General features: G+C 37.2%; 1 protein-coding gene across 1 annotated transcript; it reads left to right on the top strand.

Moving 5' to 3' along the window:
* The first annotated feature begins 2410 nt into the window (after window positions 1–2410).
* On the top strand, window positions 2411–22123 carry EEF1E1 (eukaryotic translation elongation factor 1 epsilon 1). The gene is made up of 4 exons (XM_024552300.3): window positions 2411–2520; window positions 7673–7873; window positions 13912–14007; window positions 21485–22123. Exons 1-4 carry the CDS (start codon window positions 2434–2436, stop codon window positions 21623–21625), a joined length of 525 nt encoding a protein of 174 aa, XP_024408068.1. The 5' UTR covers window positions 2411–2433; the 3' UTR covers window positions 21626–22123.
* The last annotated feature ends 1411 nt before the right edge of the window (window positions 22124–23534 follow it).

Genomic DNA, 23534 nt, shown 5'->3' with positions numbered 1-23534 from the left:
TAAGCTTTACATGCAGAACTGGCTATAGGAGTCATGGGGTGCAAAACAAAAATACAGGCTGCTTTTAAAAAAATTGTTAAGAATTTTAAGATGGCAACACCTGAGCATTACACCAAGCACAGGCTCCTTCTGAGAATTTGTACATGAGGCGCTTCTGATCATCTTTCTCATCTGTTGATATTAAGAATTGAGATTATGACAGGGACACTTAGAGCCCTCTCTCTGTGGCCATCCATAAATTCTGTTCAAAACAGGGAAGCCGGTATATTTATACACCACAGCTAGCCACAACAAAAGGCTCTTCCAGTCATCTATACAAAGTTGCATTCATAGTACAGTTATATTACAAAATTACATCAGTAGTACAAAATTCATGTCTACTTTAAGGTAAAAGTATACAAAAATGCATGTTCAACTGAAGGCCCAAAGTGAAGCACATGTTCACTTTCAATACTGCAAGACAGAATGGCAACACCAAAAGGAACAAGAGAGAATATCTAACCCAAGCCCACTGAGTTATTCTTGGGGAAACTGAGTCCCAATGGAGTTAACTGCCTACCTAAAGTGATATAAGTAGTTACTGTTGAATAGACTAGAATCTCTGGCTCCTGAAATCCAGTTTAAATTTGCCTCTTTTATGTGCTGCAGTGGGTAACCAATTTTTTCCCCCGGTCATGCACATCCACAACAAAAGTAAGAATACCAGAGAAGGAAAGGAAATTCAAGGTTAAAAACCATCAGGACTTGAAGGGAAGAAAGAAGCTTGAAACTACATTAAAGCAAACAAAGTTTCTTTTTAATTATAAAATCTATCTGCAATAATTCAAATCAAAAAGCATAAATTAAAAAGTGATATTACACCCATGTATTCAATCTAACTCCTCAAATATTATTGCTTGTATCACCTGGGCGAACATCCATTCAGATATTTTATACTGGAACTCAAATCTCAGTTTAGGCCAGTTAGCCTTATTTTATTTCTTCCCCCCCCCCTCACCTGAGGATAAGCTTATTGATTTTAGAGAGAGAGGTAGGGAGAGAGCGCATGAGAAACATCAATGTGAGAAGGAAACACTGATTGGTTGCCCCCTGCACACACCCTGACCGGGGATCGAACCCACAACCTAGGTATGTGCCCTGACTGGGAATTGAGTGTGTAATCTTTTGATGTTCTGGATGATGCTCCAACCAACTGAGCCACCTAGCCAGGGCTTAGCCTTATTTTAAATATACCACCCACTGGAAATAAAAAACTGAAAAAAATTTAAATGTCTTATTACAAGCAAAAAATGTTCCTAAACACTGAAAATAGACATGTGAATTTCCTCAGAAGGCTAGCCTATTTGGAAGTAGTGAAGTAGTTATTCAATTTTCAATAAATGGAAAATGAACAAATTATAAATGCACAATGCAATTATACTGAAATTTTTTATATTGATTTGGCCCAATTCTCTTTTCCTTACATTTACTTTTGCTGCCAATGTTAACTTATTAAGTATTCTAGAATGGGAAAGATGTCACACAGTACATTTTCCACTAAACTTCTATATTTCTCATTTAGTGATGAACTACCTTGTAATAATTCTTTTCCATTTCTCTCAAACTAAAACACATTTTGTTTATTCATTCTGAAATATGGAATTTTTTTTTCAGAAATCGTTCGGAAATAGGGGTCAAGTCTTCAACATATACTGCACATTTCGTACTTTGAAGATATAGCAACTCAGGGGGGAAATGCCATGTGCATTTCTTACTCACGTAACAAAGGCTACATAAATCATATCGCTATCTTTCTGGTATTACTAACAAAGATCCTTGAAACTGCTAGTGGCTGATTTTCTTGGACTATAGGAATTACTTGATGCTAGCATAACCAGTGCTTGTATAAGTAATCCTTAAATTTATATTCCACTGCTGCTATTGCGATGTAGATTTACAGAAAATTTAGTTCTTCCATTTCACCACTAACACACAATTAAAATCCCCATGGATAATGCTGTATGTTGGAAACCCCTAACAGATTGTGAATTCTTTGCTATTCAACTAGATTGTTCAAATTCAGATTCCTCGGCTAAACTAAGGTAAATTTCGGTTCCAATCATGTATAAATCTGTTAGTTAACTGGCAGTCAAGCCAAAAGCCTACGGTTTGTAAATCGTCAGATTCAGTCTACTGGGGCAACCAAAGCCTGGATCTGCAGGTAGTACCCTCAAAAGCTCCACGACTTCGGAAGACCGACTAGCCATCCTTTCACCTGTCTCACAACACGCTCTTTCTCTTCCCCCTGGCACCGCCTCCTGAGCGCAGGCCCCTCCTTCCACGCCCTGGTTCAGCCAATAGTCGGAGAGTTTTGTGGGCGGGTCTTCCCTCCCCGCCAATGCTGGAGATCCTTGCTGCCCTGGTTCCGCCCCTGCCGGCAGCTCAGACCGAAAGATGGCGGCGGCCGCTGAGTTGGCGCTGCTGGAGAAGTCCCTGGGGCTGAGTAAAGGGAACAAATACAGCGCTCAGGGCGAGCGCCAGGTGAGAAGCAGAAGCGGCGCGGAGGGGAAGAGGTGCGGGGGAGCGGTGCCTACTGAGCATTGCCGGCTGGCCGGCAAAGTCTGACAGTGAGGTTGCGGCCCCGCTTCTCCGCACGTGTCGGCGTCGCGTAGCGGGCTGGAGCCTCTGGGCCTCTTCCTGCCGCCCTAGGTCCCGCAAAGGGAAGAGGGAACAGGCTTTGGCCGGTCTTGGCCCGAACATTTCCTTCTGGTAAATTGTTATAATCCCATTCCGAGAAAGAGAAGAGAATCCTCAAAGATAGACAAACCTGGTTCAATGACAGTTGCTGTCCGAGTACCTTTCATTCATTATTACACAGCTACTCGAGAGCCAACAGGGTGCCTAGTAGTAAGTACTGTGCTGGGTCTGGCACGCTCCTTCTCCTCGGGAAGCTTGCTTTTTTAGCTGGGTGGACAAACATTGCAGCTATTTTCATTACAATACTGAATAGTTACATTGAAGCTAGACGGTTTAGAGAACACAAAGATCCTGACCCAAAGGGGAAGATTGAGGGAAGGCTTTTCTGAGGCCTGTGTATCGATTTCAGTATGCTACGTGCAGAGAATGAAAGACGAAAACTGTATGAGCTTGACTGGTGAGCTATAAGGACTCATTTCTCAAGGCATTGAAAGACATTTGTGTTTTATCAAGATCGTTATTTGCCTTTGAGGGAATGTAGAGGAGGAGAATGTACGTACAGTCTTTATTGCTTAATGGTGGGGATACCTTCAGAGGTTATGCCTGGTTAGGCGATTTCATCCTTGGGAGAACGTGATGGAGTGACACACAAACCTAGATTTATTTATAGCCTACTACACACCTGGGCTACATGGTATGGCCTGTTGCTGCTGGGCTACAAACCTATACAGCATGTCTCTGTACTGTAGGCAATTGGAACACAGTGGTAAGTATTTGTCTCTCTAACCACAGAAAAGTAAAGATATGGTATAAAAGAATTTTTTAAAATGGTACACCTGTGTAGAGCGCTTACCTGAATGGAGCTTGCAGGACTGGAAGTTGCTCTGAGTCAGTGAGTTAGTTAGTGGTGCGCCTGAATGTGAAGGCCTACGAGATTACTGTATACTTGTGTAGGATTTATAAACACCGTACACTTAGGCTACATTAGATTTGTAAAAAAAAATTTTTTTCAGTAATAAATTAATCTTAGGTTACAATAATTTTTTACATTATAAACTTAACTTTTTTTTAACTTTTGGCTGATAAGAACACTTAGCTTAAAATACAAACATATTGTACAGCTTCCAAAAATACTTTTTCCTCCTTATTCTATGAGATTTTTTCTATTTAAATGATGCTTATTATTTTACTTTTTAAACGTTTTTGTTAAAAACTTAGGCACATACACACACATTAGCCTAGGCCCACACAGGGTCAGGATCAGCAGTATCCCCGTGTTCCACCTCCACATCTTGTCCCACTGGAAGGTCTCCAGGGACAATAACGCACATAGAGCTGTCATCTCCTGTGATGACAGTCCGCCTTCTGGAACATCTTGTGAAGGACCTGCCTGAGGCTCTTCTTGATGAAGAGTCACTCTTTTCAGAAATATGTCCATGGTGGTTTGCTTGGGTTTTTTTTCTTCATAATAGATTTGCTTGGAAGCAGATAAATCACCATAAACATTCCTCTCTATTGATAATAACTCTGACATCCCTAGCGATAGGAATTTTTTAGCTTCATTATTATCTTATGGGACCACCATTGTATATGCAATCTGTCATTGACCAGAACATCATTACGCAGTACGTAACTATACACATTTTTTGCCTCCTTGAGATTTTTTTTCCAAATGCCGTTTATTTTCTGTTCTTCATTTGCCCCTGTTAAAATCTTGTCTTAAAAGCAACATATTATAGTTCTTACACATAAGTTAAACTGAAGTCTACAATGGGTCCACAACTTGCTTAAGATCAGCTGCCCAGTGACTGGTGGCAGAGTAAGCATTTGAGCCAAAGTGACCTGCTTTGCTTTTTCCTCAGGCCTCATGTGGATTCCTTCCCTTCAGCCACTATTCACTAGTTTGGTTTCTATTTTTCAGAAAACATTGCTAAGAGATGAGACTTGCCTTGAGGGATCTTATTATCTAGTATGAGAAACAGTCCTTGGCAGCTGATTTAAAGCAGAACAGAGTGTTCACTAAATGGTGGTAAGCATTGTTTAGGAGGTTGGAGAACTTGTTAGCAATGGTTAGGAGGTTAATTCTGACTATAAGAATGGGTTTGTAAACCTCACAGAAAAGTTGGTTTTTAAATTGTGTAAGACCAGTAAATTAGGGAACGTTGAGAAGTTTGGGGCAACAAGTAGAGGAATAAGATGGTGATGCAGTGCAAAGTAAACCCAAAATTACAGTTTTAGGCCCAATTGTGAAGGCTTTGGAATTCAGAGTATTTGCTGGGGGGTGGTCAGGACAGCTATTGAAAGTTTCTGTTTATGGGTTTGAAGAAGGGATGAGGATATCTGATAAGATTCACTTCAGGGTTTTTTTTGTTTTTTGTTTTTGGAAGGCAGTTGACAGCAGTACGCCAGCAATAAGGTATTCTCTGCAACATTATCGATAGTGATTAAAAAATTGAAAACAGTTCAGAGGTCCAGCTCTAGGAGAATGGTTCATTAAATCACGGTACATCAGCACAGTGGAATATTACTTATGTAGACATTAGAAGTGGCTAATTAGCCCTTTCCAGCACAGCTCAGTTGGTTGAGCGTTGTCCTGCAAAGTGGAAGACTGCAGGTTCAATTCCCAGTCAGGACATATGCCTGAGTTGTGGGCCTGGCCCACTGGTTGGGGCACGTGTGGGAGGCAACTGATCGATGTTTCTCTCCCTGTCTTTCTCCCTCCCTACTCCTCTCTCTAAAGATAAGTAAAATCCTTTTTTTTTTAAGTGATTAATTGAAAACCATGGAACCCTAAAATGAGTATGGAAATAGTATGTTTCCCATGATTGCAACTGTGTAAGATTTCTATACTACGGTCTGTGTAAAGAAAACAGAATGGACTTTGGAGCAACTGTATTTTATTTAAACTTGACTCTGCCATTCCTGCTGACCTTGGTTCTTTATCTGTAAAATGAGGATGAGATTACTTACCTATCTTAGAAGATGTAATGATTAGATGAGAAGGTAACTGGGAGTTTTTTGTGTTAGGGTTCTGGGGTTGTACATAATTTATTTTTACTAATCTCTTTAGAATTCTCCCCCCACCCTGCTCCCACACATACTCACAGTTGCAAGTTCATTGGTTTCTTTTTCCTTCCTTCCTCCCTTCCTTCCTCCCTTCCTCCCTCCCTTCCCCCCTCCTTCCCTCCTTCCCTCCCTCCCTCCCTCCCTTTCTTCCTTCCTTCCCATTCAGAAAAGCTTATAAATCTCAGTGAGTTACCACAAAGTAAACACACCCAGATAACCACATAGGCAAGGAATAGAACAATACCAGCAACTCCAGAGGGTTCCATATTTTCTTTTAATATATTTTTAAGGAAGTTATCGATTATCTTACAGGTAGTAATTTTATTTGATTGTAAAAGCAAAAGTGAGGATTCAAGGAGCTAAGTAGTGAATGGGAAATACTGTTGACCTTTGCATAATGTGGAGGTTTAAGGTACCAACCCCTCATGCAGATAAAAATCCACTTATAATTTTTCAGTCCATCAAAACTTTAGTAGTAGGTGAGGAAGCAGAAAGTAGTTACGTCCTTTACCTTTCAGTGGGTAACCTTTGACTCTGTAGCCATGAAATGTTAATCTCCCCATACACGTCAGAGAGTCCCGTTGACCTAGATGTGAGAGTGTCCTCAAAAGTGTAAATCACTAGATGAATGTAAGATACTACTTCATGGCTGAAAAGAGCAGCAGTCTTTCCGAGAATATATGCTTTTTTGATTTGCAGGTCATTTAGATTGTATTCTTGTTATTTATAATGATCGGTCTCCCCCTTGGATAATACTTTGCATTTTGTTTTAAATTTCTTACATTGCTTCACTAAATTGTACATCAAGAACATTTAAATCAGTTAGCAATTTTTCATGATCTGATGCTTTGTGTTGCTGTTACGATAGGGGAAACATGAAAAGTAGGGGTATTTTTCAGATGATTACCTGAAGCCCAGACTTTATTATCTATAGCCCCAATTAAAAATTAAAGCCAGCCTAGATCCCATTCGGTGGTTCTAACTATTGGGTAGGCCAAAAAGTCCACTTCATTTTTTCCGTAAAATAAAAGACACATTTTTCATTTTCACCAATAACTTTATTGATTTGGATATTTTGAGTATGTCGGCTATCTTCAGCTATTGGCTTCTAGTGGGTAGAGGCCAGGAGTGCTGCCAAACCTCTTCCAATGCATGAGACAGTCCTACAGCAAAGAATTATTTGGCCAAAGTGTCAATAGTACCAAGAAACTTCACAAACCACTTTTGACATGTTGCATCAGACACAGCACCTTCTCCATACACTACACAAGTCTTTTTTTCAATTCAGTTGCATTTTTACCTTTCTTGGAATAATAAAGCATAATATGCGAAAAATATTGCATTATTCTTTCATCTTCTGTGTTAAAGTGGCTACACAAAAATTCACCAATTTTGGTTTTTTTCTTAATGCATATTGATACGACAGCTGTCACAATACAATCTGTAACAAAATTGTTTCAAATGAAGTTAAAGACAACTAAGCACTACTAGAACCATCCTATGGAAAAAACTAAACAACTTCCTGGCACATCCAGTATATCAATATGAACTCAGTGTTACTATAACCTTCTTGTTTGTGTTATTACAGAAGGTGGGTTTACTTAAGTATATGTTCACCTTGCTAAAATAAAATAGGATATGGGTAAACTTGATCAAAATTAATGCATGTTACTAGGATTTTCATGTTTTTGTACATAAAATATTACTGATTTTTGTAATGTTATTACCAGTTTCATCATCATCTGTTATCAAATATAAATTATATTGCTGCTATTTTCCTGGCTTATTTACATAATGTAGTATGTAGTTTAGTAAAATTTCTTAAGAGTATTTGAAAAACAGTTGGGGGATTTAGCAATTACTTAGAATTGCAGTCGTGATAGTATTTGTTTTTAAAAGTTACCTGAAGAACTTTTTTTTTCTTTTTAAGATTCCAGTTCTTCAAACAAACAATGGTCCAAGTCTAACAGGATTGACCACTATAGCAGCTCATCTAGTCAAGCAAGCCAACAAAGAATATTTGCTCGGCAGCACTGCCGAAGAAAAAGCGATAGTTCAACAATGGCTAGAATACAGAGTAACTCGAGTAGATGGAAACTCCAATAAAGATGATATCCGCATTCTGTTGAAGGTACTGTGACTTCGCTTTACAGGCTGAGATGAATGAACTATTAATAGGAGGAATCTCTCTTGCCTGAGATACAGTAGCTGAAGCTATAGGCCCTCGTTTTCTTCTGCCCCAGGGCAGTTTGATCTGTTAGTACCTTTGCCTGAACGGACTGTGCCAGCCTTACCACTTCAGATCTCAGCTCAGATACCCCTTCCTCAGAAACGTTCCGGACTACCTTTCTCTCAAACAAGTGCCATTCCTTGTTCTATATCCTTTTCCTTCATAATACGACACCCTGTGTTTTTCCTTCATATAACTTATCGTAGTCAATAATTACAGCTTTGTAAAGATTTTTTTTTAAGATTTTATTTATTTATTTGTAGAGAGAGGAGAAGGGAAGTAGAAAGCGAGGGAGAAAAACATCAATGTGTGGTTGCCTCTCGCGTCCCCTGTACTGGGGACCTGGCCCACAACCCAGGCGTGTGCCCTGACTCGGCATCAACCCAGCGACCCTATGGTTCACAGGCCGGCACTCAATCCACTGAGCCACACCTGCCAGGGCTAGATTTTTTCTTTATATAATGTGATGGCTTAATGTTTATTTTTCTACTGGGCAATCCTGATTTCCTAATCAATAAGCTGCTTTCTCACAGACAATGGGGAATCAGAATCTTTGGGGATTATAGTTTGGAAAAAAACTGTCAGATTGATATAAGAAAGCCCACATTTCTCTCCCTTAAGACTTAATGCATTAGGATTTATATTTTCTTTCTAAAGAAATCACATTAAAATAAAAGACTATATTAATATAAAATAGAAAGTGAATGTGGTTCCAGAGTCACAAAGAATGGAAAACATTCCAAATGAAATTATTTTTGTTCATTATTTTTATAAAAATAAAGCAAATTAAAAAAATTTCTAAAAGCTTACATTTAAAGGAAACTTAGAGATCACCCAGACAACCAAATATCATTGCAGGAACCCCTTCTGTATCCTAATTTTATTTCCATTGTCATATAAATTGGTCATATAAGTTGTGCAAGAAGATCTTAACAGTACTGAAAGTTTTTCATTTATCATTCTGGGGAAAATGCTTTAAACTATGTTCTTGATAGGCACTATCATTAGAACTGGTAGAAAATAAATTTCAGGCCTGTTACTTTATAGGCCTGTCATAGTAACTGTTCATTTTTAACATCCATGCCGACCCTTCCCCCTGCCCCCTTCCCCCTACCCCCTGCCCCACTCGGCAGCATTTCCAGAGGGAAACAAGCAAGTCTTCCAAGTGAATGTGAGATTTCAGGCAAATAAAAATAATTATAATTATCTCTTATAGTTTTCCCCCTGAAAAGGAGAGTAATAAAGTACTTAATTCTGAAAGATAGGAACAGGATTTCATTGAATTGGGTTTCTAAGGTCAAAGGATAGATTTGCTGTTAGGAACATAAAAAGTAATTCTACTAAGATGTATCTGGATATGTAAATCTCGTTATCTGAAATTTCAGTTGTGACAGTCTGACTGGAACTATTACCGTTTTTGAAATGTGTGAGGAACTGGGTGATCTGGGCAGTGGTCCTTGCTCCGCCACTGTTGGCTCATCTGTACCTGTGCTGATGTGTCAGATACAGTTCTAGGAGCTGGTGATGCAGTGAACCAACCATCAGACACAGTCCCTACTTTAACAGAACTTGGACCAGGGGGGAGACTGTATGGATAGTGGACTGCAATGTGACTTTTGGCCATATGAGCACAGATGAAAAAGGGTTGTATTCTCTTTTGCTTTGCTTTTTGATATTTTATGATAGTGTTTTTATTTTAAAGGCATTGGATATTTATTATAGAATTAGGAAATATAAATAAGAAAATGAAAGAAATCTCAAACATTTCTAGTTCCGGTAAGAGAGAGCTGTTAAATAACATTAATGTTTAGTCACCAAATATTTTTTGAACCCCTTTGGTGTTCCTTCCACACTTTTTCTTTTCACATATACGTGTGTTTTATTTTTAAAATTGGCAGTTACCTGGACACTAACTTATTTTATTTTCTTTACTGACAGTGTTCTGTGAACGGCTTTACGTGTCCATAAATACTCACTTACACTATCTTCTTTGATAACCTGTTAATATTGCATCATATAGTCGTGCCAGAACTTAAATAGTCTCTCCCTATGCAGTTATACTTGATTGCTGCTATGTATTGCACCACGTTCTCATTGTTTCCTTAGTTAATTTCTATAGGGGAAATTGCTGAACCGAAACTATGTACATTTTTAAGGGTATGCTGCTCATTTGTCCTCCAGAAAAATGTATTATTATAGTTTGCTGGTATGTGAGGGTTACCTTCCGTAAACCCTTGCTGACATGGATATTACCCTGTTTTTCCTTCACCACCCCAGGCTCATTGCCAAAACAAATAAACCAAAAAGTGATTTATTTGTTTTGTGTTTTTCTTCTTAAAATTATTAATGCTTTGGCATTTTTTCATAATGCTTATGAGCATTTTGATTATTTTAAAAAATTGTTTGTATATGTATTTGCCCATTTTAGACTGGACTATTTATCTTTTTATTATTTTTAAAGTTCTTGCTATTAGGATATTATGAAAGGGTTAATTGTTACTCTAGAGTTACATTTCATTACTGAAATCACAATTATGAATTTAAATGACTCATAATTAAGGTAACATGTAATTTCAAACAGCAGGCATTACATAACACATTTGTTGAATCTGGATGGAGGATATATATTTTATCAAACTGCTTTTTCAATATTAGACAGTTAAGAAGAAAAAGAAAAATCAGGTGGAACTCTATGGGGGAAATAATTTTTTAGAGTTTGGCAGTAGCATGAGAAAGACTTGTTAAAACAAAAGGGGAATAAGTGGAAGACAGTCACTAATCAGAAAAATATTACCTAATCATAATTTTTGACCTCAGTTATAAGATTATAACCTTAAGGGTCTTTATAAAGAAAACATTTATATAGATTTTACTTTAAGAATATTATATGTACACTACATTAAGGAGTGCTAAATTATTGTTTCAGACCTTTTTTTAAAATGCTTCTTAGAATTAAATGAAAATATGTTTGTTTTATTTTTATACTTTATCAAAGTTGTTTTACTTGAAGACGTTTGGAGAAAAACTATCTCCATTCAACAGATTGCTATAGAATTTAAGTGGTAGCGCCTAATATGGATTTTAATGTCCACATTTTAAGGAGAGATACATTTTTAATGTCTCCTTATTTATGTCCACATTTCTTTATGCACTCATCTGTAACACCCCTAGCAGTCGATGATATATGGCATTTTGAAAATTACTGTCTTTAAATGAAGGTGTGGCAAATTTAAGTAGATTAAATTCAGTTTCAGCGAACCTTTACTGATTACTGAACCACTGTTGCCAGACATTTGGAATGTGATTTAAGAAAACAAAATGCTGGCCCTGGCTGGTGTGGCTCAGTAGATTGAGTGCCGGCCTGTAAACCAAAAGGTCGCTGGTTCAATTCCCAGTCAGGGCACATGGCTTAGTTGTAGGCCAGGTCCCCAGTAGGGGGCATGTGAAAGGCAACCACACACTGATGATTCTCTCCCTCTTTTTCCTTCCCTTCCTCTCTTTCTAAAAATAAATAAATAAAATCTTTAAAAAGAAAACAAAATGCTGTCTCTATAGTTTAAGAAACTTTTCCAGAATAAATGCTATTGACTGCTAGGCAGCATTTTACAGCTAGTCTTTAGAGGAGCTTGTGAGAATATCTGATGATAATTCACATAACTTATAATACAAACATTTTGTCTTATTTAATTTAAAGGTAATTGAACATAAATTCCTGTGCTATTAAATTATACATTAAATTTGAAAGGGACCAAAAGTATTCATATTTTTTTTATCTAGATTTTTTTCTTTTCTCAGGAAATTAATTGATTTATTCATGCTGGTCTTTCAGACAATACTTCAAATTAGATTAGGAACTTTTAGATGTTTTATGTTAAGACATGTTAGGACATTGGAACCGTTTAAGATGTTTTATGTACTTTCAGTAGTTTTTCCTTCAAAAGTACCTATTGGCTATCTAGGGAGCTCAGTGCATATTAGTATTTTTTTGTAATGATGTTAAATGAACTTTTTTGTATATATTTAACCTTTTAAAGTTGATAATTGGAGAACAAATGATAGAAGTTTGTATAGCTTTAAATTGTATTTAAACCTGGGGTCTTTAAGGTGTTAGAAAAACTAGGTACCATTTGCAAAAGAATGAAGTTAAACCCTTACCATACACAATATATACAAATTAACTCAAAATGGAAAGTTCTAAAAGTAGACTAAAACTAAAACTCTTAGAAGAAAACATAACAGGAAATATCACATCATTTTATTTGACAGTGATTTCTTGGATATGAACTAAAGCACAGGCATCAAACGTAAAAATTTTGGACTATATCAAAATTTAAAACTTTTGTTCATCAACAGCCACAATCAACAGAGTGAAGAGGCAATCCATGGAATAGGAGAAAATATTTGCAAATTCTATATCTAATAAAGGGTTAAAACAGAATTCACAGGGCCTGGCAGAAGTAAGGCCTGCTTGAGTGTGGTTGATAGGGTAATAATATGGGTGTGATAATATATAGTTTTAATTTGAACATTTCACTAAAATGTCATATGGTGTGCTTGAGTGTGATATTGTTATGTTACAGAACTACATGCTTATGATTTTGTAATGAAAGGTTTTGTAATAAAAAATGGGCATTATTTGTACTGGACCCTGTATAAAGAGCTGCTGCAACTCAACCAAGAAAAACTAAGAACCCAATGAAAAAATGAACTAAGGACCTGAGTAGGCATTTCTTCAGATATGCAAAGCTAATAAGGATATGAAAAAATGCTCAACATTAATAATAATTAGGGAAATGTAAATCAAAACCACAGTGAGATAATCCTCACATCCATTAGGTTGGCTACTACCAAAAATACAGAAAATAATGTTGATGAAGGTATAGAGAAATTAGAAAACTTGTGCATTACTGAGAATGTAAAATGGTGCAGCTGAAATAAAAAAGTACAGTGTTTTCTCAAAACATTAAGAATACAATTACCATATGATCCAGTTTTCCACTGGCAGATATACTTGTATGGCCAAACTGGGTCTCAAACAGACGTATGCGCGCCCATGTTCACAGCAGTATTATTCACAGTAGTGTAGCAGTGGAAACGGCGCAGTGTCCACTGACAGATGAGTGGATAAACAACGTGTGGTGTATCCATACAGTGGAATAATATTCAGCCTTGAAAGGGAAGGAAATTCTGATGCATGCCACAACATGGGTGAACCATGAAGAACACATACTAAGTGAAGTAAGCTAGTTGCATATGCCAGATAATCTGCTTCCACTTATATGCAGTATCCAAAGTAGTCAAATTCATGGAAACGGCAGAATGGCAGTTGCCAGGGACTGGGGTGAGGGGGAAATGGGTAGTTGTTTGAATAGAGTTTTTGTTTTGCGAGATGACAAAATTCTGAAGATTGGTTGCACAGCAGTGTGAATACCCTTAACACGTACTGAAGTATACAGTTACAAATGGTTAAGATGGTAAATCTTAAGTATTCTACTGCAATTAAAAATTTAAAAATACACATGTATAAAAATGCAAGCCAATAAATTATAATTCTCTTAAGAGTTACAAATTGTTGAGGAAGCTTTTTATATTTTAATGGAAAAAATAATTCTAACATGAGCACGATTTACAAAATGTTCCCCTCGCAAAACAAATAAAATTGGGACTCTGAAATGATCACTTTGAATACCATTTTTAATGTTTTCTTATTTCTTTAAAATAACACTAAAATTATTTTCCCTACTTTTTAAATGAGGTGATTGGTATATGATTTGTGATTTTCAATGAATCTGAATATTAGTGTCAAAGATGATTTGTTAAACTAAATGTCAATATTCTGTTTTTCTAATAGCCTTCTAAACGTTTTAAAGTCAAATGATATGGTAGTTAACTTTAGTATTACCGTTTTTTAAATAAATATTTTATTTGTTTTTTTCTAGGATCTTAATTCATATCTTGAAGATAAAGTCTACCTTACAGGATATAATTTTACCTTAGCAGATATCCTGTTATACTATGGACTCCATCGCTTCATAGTGAGTATTTGAATAGTTACCGGCTTTTTTTCTATAATGTTCAGATGAGGTTTTTTGTCTTGAATAGAAATCAAATTTCAGTTTTCAGTTTATCAAATTAAAATGAAAGAAGTAATTTTTATACAAAGTACTTTATGCAGATATTCCTTCCATGTGTCCATCAAACATAGTTGCTTCCTCTTCCTTGACCTGCTTGATTCCTGTTCCTGCTTCTGCTCTTCTTTGCAACTCCTTCTCTTGCCACCTTTTGGACTTGATCATCATCATCACCTGGACCCCACCTCTCCATCTTAATTCCACCACCCCGTCTTCTGGGCGAGTTCTTATCCCTAAATCCCATCATTATCTGAAGTAACCCCCTCCCTTTTTTTAACCTATATACCTTCTTCCCAGTCGAACCTAGATCCACTTTTGTGAAACTTTGACTACACCCTTTTATTACAGCATCTTCAACTTCTTTGCTCCTCTGTACATTCACCCCCTTTTCCCTGTAAATCCCCAACTCTTGGTCAGTCTAAATAAATGCCTTCAATACTATATCCAGGCTGAGTTCTGGTTGGAGATATTACAACTCTATAGATTGATACCACTGCAAATTTATACTGTTCAGTTTCAGCAGGGCTGTTAAACTGATCGGCTCTTTTATTCCTCCCAGGCACAAATCCAGACCTTTAACACTTTGCCCAAGCCCCACCCTCCCGTCTCCCCCTTTATCTTCAGTCATTGTGGCAGAGCCCCCCATCCCTTACTCAGCGGGAAAATAGAGGCCAGCCTATGGATGCACTCACCTTCCAGCTGTGCCTTGTGCACATCCTCGTTCATCGCGGCTCCTTCTTCTGGCCTCAGAAAGAATCATCTTGCTTTTTTCCTCAGCTAATCCATTCATCTGGCCACTTACCTCAGTTCCCCCTCTACCTTCTGCCCACTCTCTGGATCTGGTCCCAAATTTTATATCTTTTCTTTCTTGTATCTTCAGTTTTTCCCTCTGTCTGGTCAATCTCTTTACATTACATTGTTTCCTATCTTAAATTTATTTACAAACAGTTAAGTGGCACTAACTGTATAGGCTCTGTTCTGTATGCTTTATAAATGGAAACTCATTTAATCCTTGTAACTACCTGTGAGATAGGCACTGGTATCATCCCCACTGTACAGATGAAGTAACTGAGGCATGAGAGAGATCAAATGTCTGCTTTGCGATCACCCAAGTAAACGGCAAAACCAGGTCTGGAAACCAGGCAGTTTGGCCCAGAGTTTGTACTTTCTCACGTCTCTCCCTAAAACCTCCTCCCAACACCCATCTTCCCCCTGGGGAAAAGTAAGAACTCGCATGTTTTTCTGTATTCTGCACCTCATGCATTCAGTCCGGGAGGTCTTGTTTCCACCTTGTGGATGCCTCTCCCATGCGTCTCTTGCTATGATCCTAGATGACTTGGCCCTCATTCCAGAATTCATTGTCTTCAGTCTGGGCTACTGAAACGTCCTCCTGCCACCCGTCTCATCTCTTACAGTCCCTCTTTATTGCCACTGAGGCCGCTTTTCTCATGAATGTGTCTTTCTCAAAATACTGAAGTAGCTCCGCACTGCCTGGGATAGGAGACCCTCCGTCCTGTGACCCTGCCTCACTTGCTGGCCTCACTGTCATTATCCTCCCCACATGCCTCTCTGTCAGCCACGTCCTCTCCTCCGCCTTTGCTCTTCCTGCCCAGTATTCTTGTGCTGTCCCTCTCTGTTGCCGCTTGGCCCAGCCCTTATTTTCCTCCCCAATTCATCTGTATTTCAGGTGTCGCTCAGTTCTAGCACCAATTTCCCGGGGAAAGTCCTCCTGGGCCCCTAAAGCATTCTCAGGTGCTCTCTGTCCATTTCTTTGTGTGCCTCACGGACTGCCTGAGTTCTGGCTTGTTTTCCTTTCTGCTGTAAGTCTTAGAAAATGTCTCTGCCTTTTAAATTGCAAGTTGTTTGAGTTAGAGGTTATAACAGTTCATATTTGAACACCATTACACTATCCTGGAGGGACACGAAAGAAGTATAAAACTATTTTCAAGCAACTTTTGATCGCATTGAAGAGATAAGACTTCTACGTGAAAACAGTAAGAGAAAATGGAATCTAGTGCTAATTTCTGATTAGAATATTGTGAGATCAATTACAGAGGCATATAGAGAAAATTAGAATGTAGAATGATGAAATCGTCAGAAAAATATCTTTGAATTTGTATGGCTTTGGTTCTCCAACGCAATTTTTATGGTTTTATAAAACTTATGATAAGTTTGACTCTAAATATTGCCTTTATAAGTAGGATGGCCATATGATTTATCTAAAATAACGCGTTCTTCAGTGAAAGTGGGGCTACTGATGATTACACTGGTCCGACAGGAATAAAGCAGCGTGAATGCTCCCTGCACGTGACAGGAGTAAGGCTCAATTTTAAGCACAATAAGGAGATTGAGGAGAATCATGTCATACTTCCCTCTGTACCTCTCTCAGCTCCTGGCACAGTGCCTTGAACAGCTAAGTGCTAGTTGAGATTAGCAGTATTTAGCAATCTCTTCCTCTTTATATTCCTATTTCAGGTTGTATAACTTTATAGTGAAAGTATAATATTCAGTTATATACTTCAATATAATTAAATCTAAAGTAATCATATTTAAATGTCAAGACAGTTTAAGTAGAGCTGAAATACTTTGATCACACCAGCCTCTTTCTTCCATTCTGATTCAAAATATTTTAGTAGCTTTTTAAAAATAAATTTCATTTTGAAGTGCAAAAAGCCTTCAGGTAAAGAGCTTGCTTGCTATTAAGGTATCTGTCTTTCTCCTGGTGCAAACCCAGGAGTCTTTCAACTTGGGGAAGTCCTTAACTTGATTTGAGGGAGACCGCAGTGCTGTGAGCAAAGCCACCTTAGAGAGGGGAACAAGGACCATTTATATCTAAAAACAACAGCACACTTACTGACATCTGAAAAACATTTAAATGTGGCATTACTTAATTTTAAAGTGAATGTTAGAGAAATGTCATCTCTAATCCTATGTGATGCCTCTCACGGGCTAAGGAAGGTCTTTGAGGGCCCTCGCAAAGACTGGCTTCGTTTAGTATCAAGCTGTCATTAAGAAGGAGGGCATTTCTTCCATCTAATTAAAAAAAAAGGTGATAATGAAGATGAGTAACTCTTACAAACCAAGTATGAATTTACATTTTTCTGTCTTCGGGCTCATGCCAGTCATGCAGTAGGGAAAGGAAATACCCTGAACAGGAGGGGGCTTGTGTGGAATTTCTCTGCCAGCAGAGTGAACAAGGTCAAGTTTCCACAATGCAAAATACTCATAATGCCAGCTGCAGAGTTATTTAATTATAAGTCTGGGTGCCTCCCAGGACGTTTGCTTTTCAATCAGGTTAGAAGTGTTTCATTCAATGTTGCGTGTTAAAATGAGGGTTCCATTGACAATACTTAATGATCTGTACCTGTCTATAGTTCCTATTTTGAAATGTATATCCTCTTTATATGTAGTGACTAGGCTATTATGATGAAGGATATTATGCTTTTCTTTTAAAAGTAAGGTAGCCATCTTTTGGGGTTCATAAAATGAGTTCATAACCAAAGCATCTCTCTCACCCTGGTCCAAGTGCAGGCAAAGTACATGGGAGAAGTGAACACTTTCTCAAGGAACAGGCCTCACAGACTGTATAACCTGTACTGTGACAGAATTGCACTGTGGTGTTAAGTGACATCCCTGTTGAGTTAGGTGTAAATATACCCAGATGAGAAAAAAATGATTACTAGGTATTAAATTCAGGCAGAGTAGATGCGAAGTTCAGATTGGCTACCTGCTCATATTCATCACACAGTTTCCCGTGCTCTGTTTGCTCTGGCAGTATATCTTTGCCCTCATTCTTTCACGTATTTGTTCATGTTATTAAATACTTAAAATGTAATCACTGCAGTATACAAAACAGCAGTCAGGGAACCTTCAAGTCTTCAAATAATCCTACTGTATTTTGTTTCGGTGTGAACCCAATTTTAGTTGTGGCCAGCATACACTGATTATAAGATCTGGCCTTTCTAAATTCCCTCTAAGGAATATTATGTTGTTCTTGCTTTGTTAAACAGCCAGTTAGTGTGGCTGTTTATTATCATAACACTGACTCATTGCTTTCTTAAGCTGATTTCACTAGTAGATAACAGTCCCTGTGAGCAGACTGTTACTCAAGATTGTTAAAATCCTTTGTAAGGTTCTGTGCTGCTTGAATATAAGATTCTTATCAATTGAAATCCATTTGTTTTGAAGTTCAGAACACTGATGGAGATAGGTCGCTCTTTTAGAAAGAAAAGTAAAGTAAAAGAAAGAGCTGCAGAGCAGTCCAGGACGCCATCCGTAACATGTGCCCCAAAGGCAGCATGGTGCCAGTTGGAAAGGTAGCAAAGCAGGATTTCACCCTGATCGGGAACGGTCCTTCAAGTGTTTCTCACATGTCTTCATGGAAAATTAGTGACTAAGAATATTATCTGTTTGGCTTTAAAGCTCAAACTAGTTATAGAATGCCAGTAGAAATAAAAAAAAGGAATGGTTAAGGAGAAAGAGCCAAGCCTCACCGTAGACACACTGGCATACAGACCAATGGGAAGCAGGAAGTGGGAACTAGAACAATTGCATTGTGTTTCCTGTTGTACAGAGCGGGGGAGGGGACCCAAACTAGTCCACTAGAAATGGGTGAGGGAAAGTCAATGTTGTAAGTGAAACAGTTGAAGGGGACCCCATCCAAACAGTTCTAAAAAGACTAAGTTTGTTGTTGTTTGTTTACAGTAAGTTCCAAAGTAGATTGTCTATGAAAAAAAGTAGCAAAGATAACAAGTCAAGGTCAATCATAATTTTCTCACACTCAAGAGACAAGCTCCAAAGTTTAAACTAAAAGTAGGTTAAGTGGTAACTTGAACATTGTGGAAAAGCTCTGTGTATTTCTAGCAAAGTTTTCTGAGGGAAAATGAACAAATTTATATTCTCTGAAATAGATCATCTAGGTAAAAATTATTCAGATAAATAGGAAAATGTTAGATGAAATTCAAGAAAGTCTTGGAATAACAATTATTTTATACAGTGGGTATGTTACAATCCTTACACTAGAGACTCTAAATATGAAATTTTTAAGTTGAAGAAGAATGATTTTGCTGTGTGTTATAGTTTGTTATTTTAAATAATAAGCCTGGTAGCAGTATATGCTAGTCCTCTGATAGCAGATGCTGTTCTAAAATGTAAATAGTAAATATACTTTGCCCTTTTTATCCTGTTCCAAATTCTCAGTGACCAGCTTCAACGTGGATCAAACAAGCATTAGTACTTTGTTTGGAAATGCCTTCTTCTCAGTGCATTTAATTCATTCTGAAAAATAACATCTCACAAAAATGGCTGAGTGGAGACTTTATGAAAGAAAGTTCTGGAGAAACTAAATTGTAAGAGAGTTATCATATTTGAATGGCCATAAGATCATGTTGGAGTAAAACATGTTTTTCTGTTTGCTTTAACTGTCAGTAAAGAGGTTTCCTGAAGTTGATTTTGAATTTTATTTATTTATTTGGGAACTCACCCCAATTTCCTGTTAGATTTGCAGCTATGTTTACTAAGGGTTGAGCTTTTTACAAAAATTTAACATTTTCTTTCAAAATCACTGGTGAAGTTCACATATGGTAAAGATTTAGAAAAAGAACCAAAAAGCTCTTTCACAAAACATCTTACCTTTTGAAATACAGACTGATGCTTAGTTTATTCCACAGTGGTGGTTTAAGTGTGTACAGCACACCAGACCGGAATAACTGAGTTCTTCAGATGTGGAATCATGAGTTCTTGTTTAATAAAAGTTACCTTTTGCATAAAAAAGACATTCTTGACCAATTTTTTTTATCTCCATGCCATTGACTGACTGTACTGTAGGTAAAACAATTGTAGTAGCATATATCTGATAACTAAACGAACCCCCTTTAGTGAATATTTCTTATAATTTGCTATAGCAGCTTTTGTGGGGAACTTAAACCCAAAACTTAAATTTTTATGTAACAGAAGCAGTGAGAGTCTCATTGCTAATAATTTAAGTAAACGGGGCTTCCAGAGATGGTTCAGAGCACCAAAGATAATGTTCAGAGATCACATACTGAAACAGTAGTATCCTGATGTCCTAAAGGCAAAGAGGAAGGCAGGGTAACTTGAATTAATTTTTCTTTTTAAATGGGCTCCTAGTATATATAAAATGGAAATAGGAATTCACTTAAATATTTGCTGAGAAAATACTATGTATCTATCTTTTTATTGCTAATGGTATTTTATATTCTGTCATAATTATTGCATACTAGAGTGATTTATCCTTCACCCAGTAACTTAACAGAGTATTTGTCTATAAGCACAAGTACGTATATGCTAAATTCTGAGCAGTGATAAGACGTCCATCTCACTAAAAGTGCCTCCCAACAAGCAGACTGCTGGTGGGTTTGAAGCACACAAGGGTGATTGAAGTATTTTTCTTTGTGTAAGCATCTCCATCAGTTTCACAGACACTTGCAATAGCCTTTAAATAACTGTTGAATTAACAACAGGAGCAGGAACTGTACTGCTTTTACGTGGGTCATGCTGTTTGTTACTGCCCTACTGATTTTCTCTTTACTTGACAATTCTTTGTGATTCCAAACTAAGATTTGTCTTAGAGAAAGGCTATTTTGGATTTTTAGCCCAGTGAAATGATAGGCAATAAACTCTTTTTATTGCATCTTTTCTGAGCAGATCTCTGGGCATTCTTGTAACCTGATAGTATATTCTGTGAACTGTTACATCCACTGAAGATAGAGTTGAGTTCAGCTTTATTGCAAACAGTTTAGAAGGTCTGTTGTTCATCTGAGGAATTTGCCAGTGGAAATAGCCCTCCCTTCTTGTATTAAGCAATAATCACTTAAAATTATATAGGTGATTGTTTTCTTGAGTGAAGTTTTTCCCCAGGGTTCAAGAGAAAGGAAGCAGTAGTTCATATATACATACCCCAGACACCTATAAGATTCTGTACATATATATATATATGAGTTTACATAGTATTCCCTTGTTACGTATGTTAGATGCCACTAAACCTTTCTTTTTTAGGTTTGCTCAAAAATATTAGAGAAAACCATGTCTTAGTGTTTTGGAAGCTATTCTCTTTCTCCTATTTTCCTTTACAGTAAAGTAAAAAAATAAACTCTTTGGCTTCCAGATCCTGGGTTAATGTAAAATTGGCATTTGTTGAAAACTTGATTTCCCTAGAAAGCACATCCGGTATTGAACTGAAAATAAAAGCATTAAACAAATGGACAGCTCTTCCAGTGTCTGAAATTTTTTACTCCTATCTGAACATGTTGGCTTTGAGAACTGGGTTTTTTCCCCCAATTTCTACCTCCTATTCAGATGATATTAATAGTTTCGCTTATGTAATATCTGTGTTGTGTGTGTGTGTTTAATCTCTACTTAGGTTGACCTGACAGTTCAAGAAAAGGAAAAATATCTTAATGTGTCTCGCTGGTTTTGTCACATTCAGCATTATCCAGGCATCAGGCAACATCTGTCTAGTGTTGTCTTCATCAAGAACAGACTCTATACTAATTCCCACTAGAAGCTACCCAGTTGTACAGAAGAGTGATTAGAGATGCTTAAATGGGAAGTGCATACTGGACCAGAGGACTAATGTAAACTGATATGCAGTAATTCTTTATTTGCTGAAGTTGATAGAATTTTCAAAGTATAAACTTGTTCCGAATGTTTTATTTTGTTCTTGAGTTGAAATTTTGCAATTTTTTAATGTAAAATTCAACTGCTGTCAAAACTTGAGTTAAGATCAAGTTATAAATTACCATGTTTTTATATGAAATTTATTTTAATAAAAGTTGTAAATCAGTGGCTTAATTTTTTTTTTAAAATAGTCATTTTAATGGTTGACCTATTTGGATATTTATTGACCTCTTTCATATTTTAAAATTCATTTGCCCCTTATGAATATTTATAGTAGTTTGTTTATGAAGATCTATAATAAATTGTGCCACGGATAAAAAGAGATGACACATGTATTTGTTTTCAAATATTTATGTGAACCAGTAAAGGTGGTTGAAAAGTCTTTTTTGTTTGTTTGTTTCTTTCTTTCCTATAATCAGTATTCATTGAGGTGAAAGTAACTACCGAACTGCCCTAGAGGGGACTAGAATAAGATACATTATCTTGAGTTAATGGTTCTTTTTGTTGTTGTTGGGGTTAGTGGAATATGCAGTGGATAAATACAGATGGGAAATCCTGCTATCCCACTAATTTTGGACTTGATAGCTACTAGATGTTTTTAAGTTAAAAGCTAGGTCTCAAAGACGATATGATTTCACTCATATGTGGAATCTAATGAACAAATTGAACTAATAAGCAAAATAGAGACAGACTCATAGCAAGGAACACAGCTATTGTAGGGGGAGGTTAGGGGGCGGAGGGACTGAGCAGAAAGGACAAAGGACTCATGGACATGGACAACAGTGTGGTGGTTACAGCGGGGTGGAGGATATAAGGAGGTTAACTGGTAATGGAAAAATACAATAAATTTTTTTAAATAAAGTAAAAATGCAACTGATTTCTGGAAAATAAATAAAAGCCAACTCATAGAAAGGCTGCTGTGGAAGCCCTTGTAAAGAAGGAAGAGAGACACTTTGTTTAACAAATCTACACAATGCGTAACTCTTACTGCCTGAGTAATTAAGTAATTATTGAGCTAAAGAACTTATATTTCCAAATAATAAGAAAAATGAAGTCTTCTAGTGCTTTACTATTTAACACTATTTACTATTTTCGATTCTGTAGCTGAATCTAAGCACTAGTAAACGAATAAAAGTTCAAGTGGAAAGCGCAGACACAGGAAACAGATAGCCCTTTGGTTGAGTCCTGCTTTCATTATTTACTAGCCGTGTGACCTTAAGCAAATCAATTAACCATATTTACTGAATGTGAATAAAATGTAAAACCAAAGATAACTATGAGGATTAAAGGAGAGAATGTATGTGTAAAGCCTACCATATGGCCTATGGCTATTAGTAAACTTTTCTCTTCGTAAGAGTCCCACATTTTTTGTCCTTCATGTTACTGAGTCAAGAGATTTACTAGGCCAAGTACCTAAATACATTGTAATAGATCAATACAATTTTTACAGGATTGGATTTAACAATTCATTGCCTTTAGAAGCATTTTTAATTTTATAAAATGGCCTTTAAATTAGGAACAATAAACTTAATATTTGCATCTTCAGAGACTAAAGGGCTCAAGTTACTCTTGGGAATTAGGACGTGTGCCCTAGAGGCAGGCCCAGTCTCGACTCCATTCCCCTGCTGAGTCTGCTCCAGCATTCCGTGTTACGGTTCACCGCTACAAATTATTCCTGTCCCCACGCCTCTCTTCTCCCCTGGACTGCAGGTGACCAGGACAGGCAGGGTAGGCGGGATATGGGCTACCCTGGCTTCCCATCCCAACCATCTCGTTTTTTTTCTTTCTTAAGT

The sequence above is a fragment of the Desmodus rotundus genome, chromosome 3, assembly GCF_022682495.2.
Source record: "Desmodus rotundus isolate HL8 chromosome 3, HLdesRot8A.1, whole genome shotgun sequence".
Classification (NCBI taxonomy): domain Eukaryota; kingdom Metazoa; phylum Chordata; class Mammalia; order Chiroptera; family Phyllostomidae; genus Desmodus; species Desmodus rotundus.
This window is presented reverse-complemented; position numbering and strand designations above follow the sequence as displayed.